Source organism: Dicentrarchus labrax, unplaced genomic scaffold (genome assembly GCF_905237075.1).
Source record: "Dicentrarchus labrax unplaced genomic scaffold, dlabrax2021, whole genome shotgun sequence".
NCBI classification, from domain to species: Eukaryota; Metazoa; Chordata; class Actinopteri; family Moronidae; genus Dicentrarchus; species Dicentrarchus labrax.
The window spans coordinates 20,887,796-20,905,781 of record NW_026136704.1 but is presented as its reverse complement, the minus strand read 5'-3'; the positions used below and the strand labels follow the sequence as shown (position 1 = coordinate 20,905,781).

The window sequence follows — 17,986 nt, the reverse complement described above, 5'->3', positions numbered from 1 at the left end:
TAGTTTATTTGATGTGTTATTTATTATAATGACTGCTATGTTTGTACCAATAAAGAAAACAACTGAATAAAGAGAGTAATCACAGTAAGTTTTGTTTAAAAAAAGAGTTATAAATTACATCCTTTGTTATTTTAGCTCCATTAATTCATTGATTTTTAACTAGAGAATATATAGAAATATGACAAAACATCAATCGCTCCTTTTAAAATAAAGATATAAATACAAAACAGGCTTTATTATACATATACACGTTTTTTGTCAAATGTCATATTTGTCATGTCAGTTTGTGAAGAAAAACAAAAACGATTTATTATATAACTATTTATTAATAAATCCTAAGGACTCGTTTTTTTGAGTGGCCACTTTTGTGTTATGTTATTATATTAGGTTAAATTATAATGGATGCATTATGTGAGCAGCATTTTAGGGTTGTACCCTACACTGCCAATGGTTGTAACGTTAGTTGGATGAGGCGTAGCTGAATTTAACAAATGTTTAATCTCTAATATTGTATATATAAACTGATCATGTGTTGTATATAAAATCTGTAAAGCAATGGTAATTATGGTGGAGCACAAAATGGAAACACATGTACCTCAAAAATAATACTTGAGTAATTACGTTTGGATGAATAAAAATTGTAAAGGAAAAAAAAAACAAAAACAAAAAGTAATTTTTCTTTTTTTTAAAAAATAATTTTGACTTTTATTGTGAAGTGCTAGAAACAGCACTTGACAGGAAGTAGGCTCGTGACGTAGCCAGGAGCTGTTAACGGTTGTAAAAGAGAAGAAAAATAAAATAAAATCAGTTGTACGTGTTTAAAATATCACCTGATTAAGTTCAATACATTATCAATAAATTATCAATAAATTAACAAGAGGAAGAATAAGAAGTGATCGACATTTCGCCCGAAAGGTGGAATTGAACCACTCTGCCGCTAAGCAGCTACAGGTTTGAAGCCTGCACCCCGGACCACCGAGGCTCATCCGGGCACTTTCACTATAGCAACCAGACGTATTTAAACCTCATAGCAACGACAGCCTTCTCGGTCATGGTGCCACCACAATGGCTGCTGTTGGTGTTCATCAGAAAGAGCTCGTAAACATTAAGTTCAACCACTGATTTGATGCCACGCAGCATATTCATGTGGAATAAACGCAGAGAAAAAACAAAGGGGGTGGGGGGTAGGGGGGTAGGGGGGGCAGTTTGCGGTGTGTGCGGTGATATGCAAAGCAGACGCATTCTGATTGGCTGACTGAACACAACACAGGTGCAGCCGCAACTCGTCATCACAGGTAAGAGGTATGATCGGGATTATTTAATTAAAACACAAATATTAATCAGTGTTTGGACGGAGGGTGTTAATACTGGCTGCAGCCAATTTATGTGTGTCAGTTATTGTGCATGCAGAGCCGCCATTTTTGTTTTTTAGTTAAACACCTGTGCTTTTGTTGCAATGATTTTATTTTTATTTGTGTTCTGTTTTATACGCTTTAGTTTCTATTTATAGTCGGCAGATACAGAAGTAGGCTATTCAAATTATTTTTTGACTCATGTGCTTTTGCCTGCTTGGTTTTATTGTTTTTGTCATTTGTTTATTGTTTTGTTTGTGATTTTGCTCATGGACTAATAGCATACTATACAATTACTCCATTACTAGTAAGAGTCCTGGATTCAAAACTATACTAAAACACAGAGGTATTAGCAACAAATGTACTTAAAGTATTAAAAGTACTAATTGTGCAGAATGGCCACTGTGAATGTTAGGCTGTATTATTGGATAATTATTATTTGTTTATTAATGTGTAAGTTGTACTTTAATGTTGTTGTTGGTTAATTCATACTTCATTCATACACTGTTGGGTAGTTTTTCTATAACAATGCATCATATCGACCACAACTTACCACACTTTTTGTATGTAAAATCTTAATCTGTACCTTGTCAGATAAATGTAGGAGTGTAGTAAAATTAAAATACTCTTTGTTATTTTACACCAGTGGCTGTACAGTAACAGTACGTTCAATGAATACACTATTAAATTACTTATGTATATAGATTTGTTCTTGTTCTTCTTGGACCCTTCATTTTATCTGTGTGGGTTCAATACATTTCATATGATCTTAGAATGAAGACACAAACTTTAGTATTGTTATTTGTTTTATTTTAATACATACATGAGAGAATAAAGAGGTTCCAGGTACAAATGAAGGAAGAGAAAAAAGTCTCCATTTTCACTAAATTTCACTTGACTTTACATAAAAATCTTTGGTGCAGCACCGTGTTAATGTCACATAACTAACAGAACATTTACATATAACGTGCAGGCAGAGCTTTAGAGACATTACATCCATCATCCATCCAACATGGCTGTCAGATCATTCATTTATTTTCCTCCAGGAAGGGGTTCTCTATGACCAGCGTTTGAGGCTCTTTCTTTGTTTGCCCAGCTGGTGGCGCCAGCGGCCTCCTGGGCTCCACTTCCAACGGAGAGCAGCACATATTCCCAGCGCAGGCCTTTCCACAGGCGAGGCTGCAGGCCAGGAGGGGAGGCGGGGAGGGGTCGCCCCCACCGCCTACAGAGGACCCAGAGCAAGAAGCGAACTCTGGCTGAACGGTGCAGCAGTTCACTCCTACGCTCTGCAGCACCTTAGTGACATCTGACATCAAATCAGCACACCTGGACATATGTGGAATGATTCAGCATTAATAAAATATATAGTTTTTAATCTGGACAAAAACATATTTATGATAACCAGACAGTAGCATCTAAAAAATGAATGTATGATTATCTGTCTCTATGTGTAATCCCATTAAGAGTCACCTGTCCAAGCTGATGAGGGATGGATGATACTTTTGTTGTCTCATCCCAACATGAAATAAAACTATGTAAACCAATCACTGTCAATTTTTCTGACTGATACTCACTACAAATAACCCCTAACGCCATGAGCTCTAGGTAACATTAAGCCCCACAGTTTAACTATATACTCTATTTCAGACCTGCAAACAAACACATACTATAAGTGTCCGGTTACTAAAAATTAATCCACATCTTCCAGTCGACATTTAGAACCACCAGTACTAAAATCTAACTTTTCCACTTCACCTGTGTGCTGGAAATCCAGCATGGCAGTGTACATGGACAGAGGCCACGATGAGTGATTCAGTTAACTGCCAGACATGGAGGTCGTGCACAGCCTGCACCCCGGGGATGCTCACAATCCTCTGTCCAAGATCGGACACACAGATGTGTGGAGGTGAGGCCTGTAGCAGCAGCAGTCCATACCTGTGCACCTGGAGAGATTTACCAGTGAAACAACAGTCAGTGCAGGATTGGATACAGCTGCACCTGTTTACATTTGAACTCTGACTTTGGTCTTGACATAAACACATAAAGCCTGACCTGTGGCCTGGCTGTGGCAATCAGCACAACCACAGCCAACAGGGAGAGGCCAGGATCCAGGTAAACCAGGAGGCTACAGGCCCCAGAGCTGTGCAGGCACTGTGGGTCGATCAGCAACATCACCAGGCTGTTGATGAGAGCCAGGAGGGAGGTACACAGGTTCTGAATGACAAGGAGGAACGACAGGAGACAGAGTGGCCACTGGCTGGTTGGCCTCTCAGTGGGATGAGATGACTGGCAGACTGGGGAGGTATTAGACGTGTTGTGACTCTCTGAAGGGGGAGAAAACATTTACATTTTTAAATGTATGGTCAGAGCTACAGTACATCTGCTTTTGGGCCATTAAGAGAAGAGAAAAAAACCTCACATTTTCCTTAAAGTGACGGTTTTTGACGACCTGGGAATTAGACTCAACAATCAACTTTCTTGGCTATTTCTCGGATTCTTGGAAAAGTTATGAGTACTAGGAGAAGGCCGAGATTCACAGATTACCTCTCTCATGTAGTTCTGTCAGGATATAATGAAAGTTATATTTTATAAAAGTTACTAACTGCAGCTTTAATAATGTGTGACTATCACCATGCTTTCAGGAAACAGGTTGAGGTTCAGTCAGTCTTATTTTAAAAGATTATATCTTTAGTATTCTGCTTTATTTGTGGTATTGACGGAAGGAGAGAGACAGGAAAGGAAGGGGAGAGACGGGGGAGTAACATGCAGCAAAGGGCCTTGGGCTGGGATCAAAAAAGCCGCTACAGTGAGGACTTGATATATTGAATTGAAATCAGTATCACAATTAGAATATATTTTTGTTATTGATATTATCACAAAACCAACTCTTTAAATATGTAAAATATATTTTTTTTCATGAAGGTCTTTTTCTAACGGACACCAAGGTGATGGAGGAGTCCAAGGAGCTAAACTCTCTCACCAAGATGTCCCACGCAGGTGTTGTCTTTAGAAATCTCTGCGATGTCCTCTGAATGACTCAGATCTGCAGCTCTGGGCGCTACTTCACAGTCCCTGCTGTCCTGTTGAGCTGCTGCATGCAGGTGGACTACTGCCTGTGGTTCAGGGGTTTGAGAGTCAGCGTCAGGGATGCTGGAGGTTCCCGGGTTACACAGGACAAACGCCCCATTGTGGAGCGAGTCGTCCACAGCAGATTGGACTCTGCTAACGTCATACAGGACTCGCCCCGGCTCGGCCTGGGCTTTGGTTTCCTCCTCAGCCAAGACTGTGGGAGTCAAACAGAGAAATGAAAAACAAACATGGACACTTATTGATGTTCCTTACAGCTGAATATACACTTGGCAGCTACTTCAAAGGGAAATCTGTCGGAGCAATATCATCACCTAAATTCTTCTGTAATAGAATATTCTTGTTACATAACGGCAGTATGAGTACATGCTGCACGCATACACCATTATCAATATATGTAAGATTTAAACTCGTAAGTAAATGTTGGAAGGCCAAAGAAAGTAACTCTGCAGTTGTATTAAAAAATGCTTCATGAGCTGCTACCAATTCCAAATGCAGCATGTTTGGAGTTTAAACATTTAGACATTAGACTCATTAAGTATAGTGAAAAGTCCAGTCATCACACATTAAATAATAAATCATTTATTGTATCTCAGATTAGACTCATGTCTGTATGGTAAATATGAAGCTACTGTCCTGTTAGCTTAGCATCAAGAGTGAAAACAAGGGGAAACAGCTAACAAATTGCTGTTTTTACACTTTTTGTACAGATTAAACAAACGAGTTGTAACATGTTATTAAGTGAATCTTAGAGGTGCTATTTTGTTGCCTTTGGACAGAGCCCTACCAACTCTGTCCTCGTTTACAGTCTTTATGCTAAGCTAAGCTAACTGGGTGTTGGCTGTAGCTTCATATTGACCCAATATACAATCTTCTTAAAATGTTAAAACAGTTCCTTTAAAGTCCTTTTATAACCCTGATTAAACAGTAGTCATAGTAATGGGACGAGCTGCGGTGCGGAGGTGACACAATGAGCACTGTTTGAATTACTTTTACTTCAGTCCCTCCAGGAAGTTCTGATGTTGCAATCGTAAAACAATTCACAGAAATTCAACCAATTCCTGGGAATTCGCTTTTCAGATCTTCAGCTCAGATTCTTTCAGAGTGAGAACTTCTGACTGTTTCAAGGTCAGGGCTGAAAACTAAAGGTGATCATAATCCTGCTCCTCAAATCTGGAAACGCTCAGACAAACCAAATTAGTGCTTAAAATAAAATTTTTTTTGACTTTGTTTTATGTTTTATTTTGTGGGTTTTAAACTTTATTCTGCTTGTTCTTATATATATATATATATATATATATATATATATATAGTCTTGGGTCTCTGTTATCTCCCTTCTTCTCCCTATAAAGGTCACAAGTTTCTCACTTTCTTCAAAATTAGAAATGTTAACAAGGCTTCTGTTGTAAATATTAATACGTTTTTAATGACCAGACTTTGCTCCAGATGTCCTGCAGCTGTATTCAGTCTGATGAACGGTAGAGCTAAAAAGATAAACAGAAAAGATAAACAGGTGTCTGGCTGGCGGAGGATAAACACCCGCAACCCAAATGTTATTTTTTTTGTTTTAATTTAATAACCGTTAATAAAACTATTAGTCACAATTTAGAGATAAATATTGTTATATTGTATATTTGTATATCAATGTGAACATGTAATCTGTAGGTAATGTTACCTCTGGGGTTCACCTCAAGAGATTCAGTCTGCAGGGCCTGCTGCTGATCCCAGTTCAGCCAGAACACCAGCATCTTATAGAGCACACTGACAGCGCTGACCACCACAGGCAGCAGGGGGCGCTGTATTGGTTGTGGCTCCAGGGAAGAGCTGATGATCTCCATTATGTAAGAGAGACACAGAGAGGCCAGGAGGAGAGAGGAAATGAATGGACCCACAGCCTGAATCCTGCATTTGGTGTGGGAGAGACCGCAGGTGAGAGCTGGAGGGTGAGGGGTGGGAGGTGGATCTGGGAGGGTCGACCCATCAGTGGTGGTCTGGGTGCCAGTTTGAGGTTCGATCGATGACTCTGCAGGCAGGGTGGAAGGAAGCACCGCTGTGGAGGAGGAAGCAAGAGGAGGAGACGCAGGGGACTCCTCCAGAGAGGAGAGAGGAGGTTCTGTTACGCCTGCAGTTGGAGGAGGAGTAAGAGCCATCCGCATGAGGATGAAGAGTGTGTGGAAACTGTCCACCAGGATGATTTGTGAGTGGCACAGCTGACTGATGGTGACCTCACACACCAGCAGCAGGATGGTCACTCCCAGCATGCACCAGTGTAGCACCCTCATACCTGCAACTGAGAGTGTAAAGCTCACAGAATACCTCATACATTAAAACATATACACAATTACTGAAGATATTACTGAAATTAAGCTCATTATTTTAGATTTTAATTAAAAAAAACATTTTTGCATTTTCACTTGTTAGTGAAACATTTTCTTAGATGTGCAGTTCAGAAATAAACAAAATGTTTTGGATATGTAGTGAAATAATAACAGCAAGGCTGATACATCAGAGATATCAGTATCAGAATATCAGGTTATACATAAAATCTGTGTAAAAATCTCTATTATTATTTCTAAGTCCATCTATGTTTTATATACACATTATGTAACACAAAACATTACGTAAACACAAGTTATTTATAAGATCAATGCAAATCATCATCTCATGACTCCCGCTAGTATATTATGATGATATTCATTCTTCACCAAATGTTTCACTGTTTCAATTTTCACTATTTTCTGATTATAGACAAAACAACTAATCGATTACTCAGGAAAGTAATTGATAATGAGCTGTCTGAAGACTCGAGAGGGAGGTGTTCCATTAAGATATTTATTAAAGTTTTTTTACTGTTAAAATGAACTTGTTGCCACAGATTCAGACGGATGTAACTTCTCTGAAACTAACTTCTAAAAACTTAAATTCAGATATTTCAGGAATTAGGTGCTTGTCATTTAAAATGATCACACACTCAATTTCTACACACAAGGTCAGGATGTTAGTCGCATCAGTCCACCATGTTCACACATCGGCCTACTGCTGTTTTAGCTGATTATGAACCTAATTATAGTGCCCTCATGCAGCTGGGTGGTACACTGTAAACAATGTCTGTAGATTTTACGGTGAAAAACTGCTAAACCATAACAGTAAAAGATTGTAAGATGATAAATGGTTTAATTCAGTTTTAGTAACAATGAAACACCGTAAATGTATATATATAAAAAAAAATACATTACTCCACTGTAAAATACAATGGCACCGTGTTTGTAACAAAAATATACCGTAATATACATATACGAGCCATCACTGTAATTTTTGCATTTATTTTTTGTAAAAAATATTTTTTCTTCTCACTGTAAAACGTAATGGCCACCGCCATGTTGGATGTACTGCTTCTTCTGCTTCCCGGCTAAACTAAATATCGGCAAGGAGGTGACCTAAGGCGTGGCGAATGATGCCTGGGGCCATCTGTACTGGCACCCATCTGTCAATCAAGCGGTCACACTGTTAATTATGCACAACTTCAAGCCTTAATAAGATTCAGATGTCCAGACTCTGGCCTGCTACGTAGCCTGACGTACTAACACTCCTGACAGACACACCACCAGAGACTTATAGTTAGGATGCGGTCGAATAGTCAAAAAATTTATCTTTTTAGCCTTTCCTAACCACTTTTCCTTGACCTTGATGGAAAACGTCACAAGGTCAAGGAAAGATGTGAAGGAGAATTCATAAGGAGTTAGGAGAAGACGACCGCGGTGTTCAGATAATCCAACTTTTTTCTTATGTCTGGTTGTGAATGACCGAACGGTGCGTCATTTTTTTGTCGCTGCCGCAAGGAATTGTGGTAATTTCACTTAGTTAGGAAGGTTCCTAAGCAAAATTGACTATTCAACCACACCCTTAGCCTCTGTGAGCCACTAGATTAGCTAACATTACAACACAGGTACCACACGGAAACTTCTACGAACTGTCCTCTCAAAGCTCCAACAGACTCTCTGTACTTCCAGTGTGGCAGTGTGGACAGGGAGAGGGTGACAGCGCATGCTCGTGTGTGTAGCATGTATCCACAATTGTCCTTTGCAGTCATTTGCTGCATTTTTAAAATTTGCTGAGAGAGAAAGAGAAAGCGAGAGAGAGAAAGAAAGAGAGAAAGAGAAAGAAAGAGAGGGAGAGAGAGAAAGAGAAAGAGAGAGAGAAAGAGAAAGAGTTAGGGGAATTTGAGGCTTTACTTACACTTCTAAGTGTTACAGATGTCTTATTTGGTCTAATTTTCTGTAAATAATCTGTTTAATATATATATATATATATAGATAGATAGATAGATAGATATAATATAATATCTTTCATATGAAATGAACAGGTTTGAAGTTTGCATTTGTAGATGGTCCAATATTGTGAAAAGTAAAAAAGATAGAAGATAGAAAGATTGAAAAAAAACTTGCCCTTGCTTTTTCTGTTTTTTTTTATTTTGCAGTAACCCTGTTCAATAACCACCAAAGGTAAAGATAATTGTGTTAAGCAAAATAAAACACATCAGAGTTTTTGAGTTTTAATTTGTAGAAAGAAAGGGCGCCTGAATTCAAACACTGTTTGCATCTTGACGCGGCGTCCAATCAGAGCCTTTCTTTTGGCTCTGCTACCAGCTCATTTTCAGCGTCTTACTACGGTAAGGTTTATGTTTTATATGATTTTTAAATTATGTTTTATGGTCGATATTTCCCTGTTTGACCTGTAAGATGTATTCTTGTTGTGTTTGTGGAGAATCTGTTCAGTCTCTTACGGCGTATGTTGTACATTGTAAACTGCATCACAATGAACCCCGTTGTATTTTCAAGTGTGTGGAAATTGGCTGTAAGCAGGTATTTTCTGGATATGCAGCATTAAAATCGCACTTCTATTGCCACCATAGTGTTGCGTCGTCGGTTGCTCCGGATCATGCTACATTGAAGTGCACGGTTGCACTTTGTGAGCGCCAGTGTGACAGTCAGGGAGTTGGTTGCTCACCTTGAGGAGCACATAGCAGAGGGACGTCCCGTAAACTGCCCAGTGAGAGGATGTAAAACCTCACTGTTTACTGTAAAATCTTCATTTATTATACAAAATTTAGAAAGGCCATCTACAAATGAGCAAAACATCCCCACCGTGCACGAAACTGCCATCGATCAGATGCTGCTGAGGACACTTTTGGGGACTACTTTCAGTGACTTGTACCTCAGAAATGTGTGTTTATTTTACATAAAACTTCAGGGGCAACTTGTTATTCCAGTATCTACTGTTCAAATCATCGTTGAAGAGATTCAAAACATACATGAGATGGGACACACATATACACTGAACAGATTAAACTTCTGAAAGATTTGTCAGTATCAGATGAAGAGATTGTAAAAATCTGTGATACAGTGAAGGACTCTGACTTGTTCTCAGCTTGCCACACAGGGCCTATGAGAACAGCATACTCTAGAGCACAGTGTAAAGAAATGTTTAAATATGTTAAGCCCAAAAAAGTGTTTCTAGGCAGAGATGAGAACAGAACAGTGGAGTTTGGTGAACTCATCCTCCTTGTAGTTAAAGATGTTTCTGCACCTCATTTTCTGATGAGAGTATATTCAGCAGAAATCCTTCCACACTACCACATGTACTCAGTGAAAAAGGACAGTGGAAGATTGCAGTGCCTACATATTAATGAACTGATTGACATGTGGCCATTAATCATCTTACATGAAAAATGGATACCAGATAGTGCCACTAAAGCACAGTGTATTGTCAGAGTAGATGCTTTGATGTCAATAGGCCAAAGGCCAACTTCTTTGTGTTTGTGTATCTGATAGATTTGGCTGAATCACAGATACAGACGCTAAGCAGTGCCATTGCTGCAGTTCTTCCAGACCTTCCTCAAGCAGTTCTTACTTCAGTGGAAGATACATTGAAGGGATTTAGTGCAGAGACCCTAGATGATCTGCAGTTCATTACAGAAGGAGACTTGCTACCGGTGTTGAAGCCAATCCAAGCCAGAAGACTTGTTGTTGCCTGGGCCCAGAACAGTAAGTGTATTAAATTTAACATAATTTCACAACATTTCTAAATTGCCATCACACCATAGCACACATTATCTAGTCATTTAACGATTAACAAGTGATCAGTTAACTACTAAATTAATCAGCAACTATTTTGATCATTGTTTTGAGTCAATTTTAAAAAACACACCAAAGATAATGAAACGTAAGGTTACATTAGATGAGTATGATAAAAAGCCAGAGTTCAAGACACATATGGCTGTGTCAACTGGGAGCCGAAATATTTGCCACTCTCCGAGACTATGGAGAGTCAGCAAGAAAAAAAAGACAAGATAAAGGAGATGTTTCAAGAGATTGACTGCAATAGAGTAGTACAGTCCACCTATTACACACAGCGTAAAGACATCAACAAGGGGGCAAGCATCCAGAAAATCAGCCAAGAGTGGCCCTTTTTGTTCAAGGAAGCTGGTATGGTAGCACACTTCCAAGAACTTACTGGTCTGAGTCTAATGGATCCCTTCCTTGGCAATGTGGAGAAAAAAGGAAGACGTCTCTTATAGTCCATGAGCCAGGGCCCCAAATTTGGGCCATCGGTATCATCTGGGGGGACAAAGTCTCATAGTGATTTTTGGCAAGGTATACACCCCTAGTACTAGAAAAATCACGATAGCAGTGCAGGGGTGGTAGCGAAATCACTTTTTTCAGCTCATGAAGTTACTAACCCCCTAAGATAAATTCCGTTTTTGAAATCTGGTGTATATCTGGTTTAGGCTCATGGTAGGGATATTGTCAATATTCTATAATATGGTGCTTGGTAAGTTGGAAAGGGGACCTTTTAGGCTTTCATTTAAGCCCAGTACTGAATCTGTCTGACAAACACAGAGGTCACATGACTTCTTTAAACCAGAAATAACACACATTTTCTCACAATTTCCGCCTAAACTGTATGCTTTCTTTTATCCCTGGGGCATGAAGGAACATCAGGGACACAAACTCAACAACTTCAATACTCAAGGCACTCTGATGATTCAGAAAATGTATAATATACCCACACTATTTATTTGTGAGAGCCTTAAATTAGACTTGTGGAGCCAGCACAAGTCTTCAAAATAGAATAGAGCGAATAGAATGGACAAATAGGATGGAGCCCTATTAGTTGTAAAAGTCAATAAAGAAACAGGTTGTAAAGTCAATATATTTAATCAAAGACTGGTTTGTATGTTGATATCCATTATTTTATTATCTAATCATCATCATTCTCCATGTCGTCCTCGTCTTAATCTGAACTTTCTACACAGGTCGCCTGGTTTTCACACTTTCACAATCGAGTTATCAACTCCCACCGTGCAAGGATAGCTTGAGGCAGCCAGTGATGGGAATAACGGCGTCATAAATAACGGCGTTACTAACGGCGTTACTTTTTTCAGTAACAAGTAATCTAATTGATTACTCTTCCCATCTTAATAATGCTGTTACCATTACTGCCAAAAAATGCGGCGCGTTACTAAAATTTAAGCTGTTTTTTTCATCAGACCAACTAGATCTCTGAGCCGAGAGGCAAGGACTTTTTTTTACTGTTCTTCCTTGGTTAGTGGGCAGTGCGCGAGACAAGCGCATAAATGCTGACGATTGGCTGAGGTTGAGTAAAATTTCATGGTAAGCCAATCAGAGGTAGAGTTGGACGGGTTTTCGAAAGCACGCATAGTCGGACACACAACGAACAACACAAGTGAGTCAGTCAACGAGAGACAGGTATGGCGAGCCCAAATAATCCAAAAGTAGCCTTCTCTAAATGGAAGTATAGCCATTACTTTTCCCTCCAAGAAATTAAAGGAACGAATGTAATCGTGAAATGCACATTATTATTATGTTAGATTGAAAGTACCTCATATTGTTACACTGTTCTACTTTTTCGAGGAAGAAAATACTTGAAGTACAGTATATCTACCAATTGTCTGAAGTTTTTTTTTATTGGCACTACAAAGAGTGTATATATTTGTTATTCATTTTTTTTTTCATTTACTGGGCTTAAATGAAAGCCTAAAAGGTCCCCTTTCCAACGATACCAAGAACCATATTATAGAATATTGACAATATCCCTACCATGAGCCTAAACCAGATATACACCAGATTTTAAAAACTGAATTTATCTTAGGGGGTTAGTAACTTCATCAGCTGAAAAAAGTGATTTCGCTACCACCCCTGCACTGCTATCGTGATTTTTCTAGTACTAGGGGTGTATACCTTGCCAAAAAACAATGATAGCATTTGTCCCCCCGATGATACCGATCAACCCCCCTGGCTCATGGACTATTAAACTTCTTCAAGAATGTTGATGCACGAAAACACAAACAAGTCCTGGATGCTCTTCTCAAGTTTCAGACTGAGCGGGGCCATTTGGATGGTTGCTCACAAGACATCGTAGAGATGGTACTTCTTTTACTGGCTCATTTTGGTGAGAAGGAGGAGAACCTGCTCCAATACGTTGAGGAGACATGCCCAAGAGGTTTCACTTGGAGAAGTTGCCACCCTGCATATTTGTGTGTGGTAAGTAAACAAAAACTGAAAGTCTAACCAAACCCTGCAGCTAAGTCTACTGGTATATTGACATCTGATTATACTATTAGCTTACTTAGGGCTATGTTGTGTTGCAGCCCATATAGAGATACTGTCTTTTACTTCACGTGGCACCAAGGTCAGCCCATAGGAGAATTCAATGCAGTAGCATAGTTTAAATGAACTCAGTTATCAGTATCAGTTTATCAGTTATCACTGTTAAAATGTTTTGGGGTTTTTTTGGTTGTTTTTTAAATGCCCCCTGTCCTATGTTTAATGTTATAAGTACCATTGTATGTTAGTCAATGGCTGACATTTAGGTCCTTGTTATTGAAGTTTATTTAATTCTTTGTTTCGTTTTTTTATGTTGTTAATCTTTTCAGGGCCCTGTTGCTTTTCTGCTGAGACATTCATATTGAGCATTGACCAAAAGGTTGTCAACGACCACATCACTTCCTTCACCTCTGCCCTCAGCCTGATGTTTGTGAGTTTCTACTGCTTCAACATACACTACCCAGTGGAACTACGATCAACACTAGAGTTTCTCCAAAGGTACAGTTTCTTTTTTGCTAGAACAATAAGTTCTTTGATTTCACCCATCAGTTGTTACTTATTTTTAATTTTTTTATGAAGGTTTCTTCTCAATAAATCCTGAGAGAGGCACCAAAGTCGAGTGGAATAAAAAAAAAGAAAGTACTCCCAGTCAATCCTAAAACTCTAGGATTTGTTATTTTAACACTGATCATTGAAATCTTTATCTGAAAACAGCTGTCAGATAAAAGTAATCAAGTAAAAAGTTTAATCTTTCACTCTAAAATGTTGTATATTAGGATGAAGTTGCACAAAATGTCAATTAACTACCTCAAAATTGTACAATGGTGCTTTTTTTTTTTACTTAAGTAACAATTGACTATAAATCACAAATAAACCAGTACTCACATGTAACACACAACAAAAATAAAAGAAAAGCACATGGAAATCGAAATTAAAAACAAAAGCCACAAATGTTAAAGTTCAATTACCGCAGAAAAGTAGACAACCCTCGGCCAGCAATCAAAGCCTGTAGTTGGGTTCTTGGATGTGGATCTGTGCGCCGGAAAAAAACAGAAAAATGTCATTCATCGTACTCACCATCTCCCTCCCCTCTCTCTCTCTCTCTCTCTCTCTCTCTCTCTCTCTCTCTGTCCCACCACACTCCTCCTCTGCTCTAATCGCAGTCATGTGAGCAGAGGAGGAGGAGGTGGGTGGTATCGTCCTCTCCTCAGTCATCCCTGTTTGAATTCCCTCCTCAGCTTGTCGGTGGGAGAACATTTTCTGTGGACACATCACACAGCCCACCCACCCCTTCATACACTCTCCGATCAAGTGAGGATAACTTGCAGTAATTAGATCCCCATAGTAATGTCAGGATTACAGATACCAGATCTACCACTCACCGTTGCCCTAATAAAAAGCAAACATAAAGCTGCTTAATGAAGAATAAATAGAATATTTAGAGTTGCACTACAAGTAAGCAGCAGTGTATGAGAGTTATGGCCTACTATGAAGTTTGATCTGCTTACTGTTTAACACACCAGACACACAGTACACCCCCACCTGCAGTGAATTATTTGCAGTATTTGGTGTTTTTCTATTTCTCTGTAGTGTTGTAAAACAGCAGAGGAAGCTCTGATGTTATAATAAAGGATATTAAACATTGGCGATGTGCCTTGATTGTGACTAATTTCATCAGGACTTATTCCCTGTTAACCTTTTGCATAGAGAAATTGTTATATAATTTAGAGATGGTAAAATACAGTTTAAAGGTCTAAATGCACCATTGCTGAGGTTGTCCTGAGGATGTTCCTTCACCTCTTTATCAATAGAAACTCATGTGAAGTCAAACATTGTCCAAGCGGATGATATCACAAAACGTTTTAAAGGTTATGTTTATATGAGATTTAAAACATTAACACAGCAGCAAACAAGCAGAGATGCCTAGCACATCTAAAGTCCACTGAACTTCATATTCACACAGACAGTTAAGCATATTTCCTTAAATGAAAACTATTACCGGAAAGCAGGGGACTCAAAGTGCCAGCCCACGAGCCCATGACAAGATGTCACAAATATAGTATAATCAGGCAATTTAAACCATCCCTTCATATACAAATAAAAACACATTTGGTGTAAAATAATGGAATAAGGTAGTCACAAATGTGTTCAAAAGGTTCTCAAGAAGAGAGCAGATGGTAGAAAATGCAAGCAGCAGTTTCTATACACTTTTATGTTAAGCATGATGTTAGTAATGGAAATATTTTCAAAATATTGAGCTTTCTTTTACTGCTTGAATGTTGAAGTGGCTCTCCTTTGAGAGGACAATACCTTCCCCAATGCCAATTTGAGTTTGAGACCCGGGCTTTAAAGGGAAACTGGATTTATTAGCTCTGTCGCGATGGTGCAACCTCTCAGTCCTCCTCTCGGCGCTCACGTCCCCAAAGATGATGCTCCCGCCGTCCCATCAGGCCCTGCTCTGGTGTGTCGGGGTTGCGGGGGTTTGTTGCAGTCCAGTGGACTGCGAACCAACAGGCCAGATAGAGGCTGACACCACGGATAAATCCCTACTGTTCCACCAGCATGCCAGCACATTCCTGAGGCACAGCTAAGCCCAGGAAAAGACCCAGTGAGGAAGCATTTGATCACTTGCCACTGTCCCCAGGAAAGAGGCCACAGACCTGGCAGCTGGGCTAAACCTTTAGCACCTGCAAAGTTGGGTTTTAGTTCTGTAGCACTGCTTTTCTCCTAAAGGTTTGCAGCAGAGTAAGACTGTACTCCTTAAAAAATGATTTACAGAGACCCAACAGTTCCCATATATCTGTCTCTTTTAGCTGCTAAGTGCTCCATTCTGTGTCGCTTTATGCCATGAAGAACCACTGTGTGCTGGCAATTTCCAAACAATTCAAAGCAAATATAATATAGAAAAGTGCACACCAAGGGCTGTGGGCAGGTGCTGATCACTGGAAGAAGACTTTAGAGTAGGAAAAAAGTGTCACACACTTTGGATTTCTCTTTTATTCACATGATGATGGAAACATGATTGTTGATCTTGAGGAACGACTGGGCCGGAAACGTCACCAAAATCACCAAAATCAAAATATCAGAAACACCAACTAATAACAAATACCAAAAAATAGATTATATTTATATATTATTATATATATTTATTATATTACAAATTCATTCCTAAGGTCCCATAGGTCCCGTTTGACTCCCTGCTCCCAGAACAGACATCAGTCAAGTCCAGCCTCTACTTACCTAAGCCTGAGGAAATTAAAGTGGCTCAGCTGACATCTACAAACAAAACAAGTCCACAGAAAGAAAACTACACATTGATGGACCCTTCTATTGTTCACCCTGGGGTGCACAATCACATGTCTCATACCGATGTGGACAGAGACAGTGCCTCAGGGGTTTCTCTGGCCAGATGAGGAGTCACGAAAAAGCAGAAAACAGGAGGCAAAAAGAACATTAGGAAATGTTTTATTTCAACCAGAAATTTACAGGAAACAGATGCAACAAAACCTTAATCGGTCGGTGTAACTGCAGTTACTGTAAGTTAGTGTGTGTGTGAATACAAGTATTGATTCAATAAAGTCGTTGTGATATGAAACACTTTTCTTTTGTATGGATGTTTTGTGCAGGTTTGGCTGCAGTCTTGCACGACGTCCTTAACAAAATGACAAATGATTTTAATGGCCCACAACAACCTGGGATCTTCTAAACACACTAACAATGAATTCAGTTTAAAGAGTAAAACAAACTATAAAGACAGTGGCTGAGAAAGTAAAGGTCACTTTAAATGACATATGTGGTAGTGATACTGTAGGTTATGTGTAGGTTTGGGATAACAGATTAAACTCTTCACATTTTCTGCATTCAAGTTCTTTTTAAGCAACTTTAATACGAAATGAATGATGAATCAAATGTGTTACGGACAACTTGAGACAGTCCCTCCAGGAAGTTGTGATTTCGCATCAATTAACAAAAATACCAGTGACTTCTGCAAAACCTTGAAATTTTTTTTCCAATCGATGCAACTTTCCCTCAAATTTGACCCAACGCTGTAGTTTCCTTCGAGTTTCACCAATCATAGCGGTCCTCTACTGTGACCTACTAGTAACTAGTGGTATGATTTTGAATGACTCATACGAAACAAAACACAACTATTTCTGCAATGTTCACTTTTTGCCACAAAATCATTGCAACAAATGCCTAAAAACACCACAACATGCATTGTTTTTAGAGAAGCTGCTGTGAAATCAGACATACCACTCTCATGTCTGTGCAGTTAATATGAAGCTTAGCTTAGCATTAAAACTGGAAACAAGGACAAACAGGTATCCAAAGTCAACTAGAAATTACAGTCAGGCAAAGATTGTGGTTTTGGTTAATTATTGAAAAGGTTAACAGTGAGGAGCAACTTGGTTACTTTCTTAACATCTAACCAAAACCACAATTTCCCCCCCTAATCTTAACCAAAGTGCACTTGTTGAGTTCAGAAGGAAAAAATGTTGCCAGCGATCATAATTCCCTTCAAAAAGTAATTGGCAAAATAAATTAGTCTAAATGTAGTTTCTAGAAGAGAGGGTTGACTTGAGACATTGCTTAAAGGTTGTGAACTAGTGATTTATGATCATATGGTAAAAGATCAACAGTTGCAGCTTTAGTTAGAAGAACAAAGGGTTTTACGTTTGAGCCATCTGACTCATCGGGTCATGTGTAAGGCTGCGTTCAAGCAGCCCGAAGCGGAGTTTCTTTGCTCATATGTGACTCACATCTGCTTTTTCACGACAGTGTGAACAGAACAAAACCACATGGACTCTGATCTTTTCAGTTCTGATTCATATGTGGTCCAAATCAGATACAGGTCTGATTTTTATTGCAATGCGACCTCAGTGTGAACAGTCGTATCAGAGTTCATGTGACTTCAGGACA

General features: G+C 39.1%; 1 protein-coding gene, 1 long non-coding RNA gene and 1 other non-coding gene across 5 annotated transcripts; 1 reads left to right on the top strand and 2 right to left on the bottom strand.

The window, feature by feature from the left end:
• Positions 1-905: 905 nt before the first annotated feature.
• On the bottom strand, positions 906-992 carry trnastop-uca (transfer RNA opal suppressor (anticodon UCA)). Its single transcript has one exon. It is a non-coding gene; the product is annotated as a tRNA-Sec (tRNA).
• A 1,148-nt stretch (positions 993-2,140) lies between these two features.
• On the bottom strand, positions 2,141-14,203 carry LOC127361857 (zinc transporter 1). 2 transcript variants are annotated; one of them, XM_051396903.1, is made up of 6 exons: positions 14,035-14,203; positions 6,115-6,729; positions 4,333-4,635; positions 3,405-3,676; positions 3,108-3,295; positions 2,141-2,678 (listed from the first exon to the last, which is right to left on the bottom strand). In XM_051396903.1, exons 2-6 carry the CDS (start codon positions 6,719-6,721, stop codon positions 2,381-2,383), a joined length of 1,668 nt encoding a protein of 555 aa, XP_051252863.1. In that variant the 5' UTR covers positions 6,722-6,729; positions 14,035-14,203; the 3' UTR covers positions 2,141-2,380. The 2 variants fall into 2 exon arrangements, with proteins under 2 accessions (XP_051252863.1, XP_051252862.1); XM_051396902.1 differs by having other exon boundaries at positions 6,115-6,723; positions 14,035-14,174.
• Positions 10,184-16,644, top strand: LOC127361859 (uncharacterized). Of its 2 annotated transcripts, none has more exons than XR_007884363.1 (4): positions 10,184-10,483; positions 12,833-13,003; positions 13,396-13,564; positions 16,240-16,644. It is a non-coding gene; the product is annotated as an uncharacterized LOC127361859 (long non-coding RNA). The 2 variants fall into 2 exon arrangements; XR_007884362.1 differs by lacking the exon at positions 16,240-16,644 and adding an exon at positions 14,230-14,711.
• Positions 16,645-17,986: the final 1,342 nt, after the last annotated feature.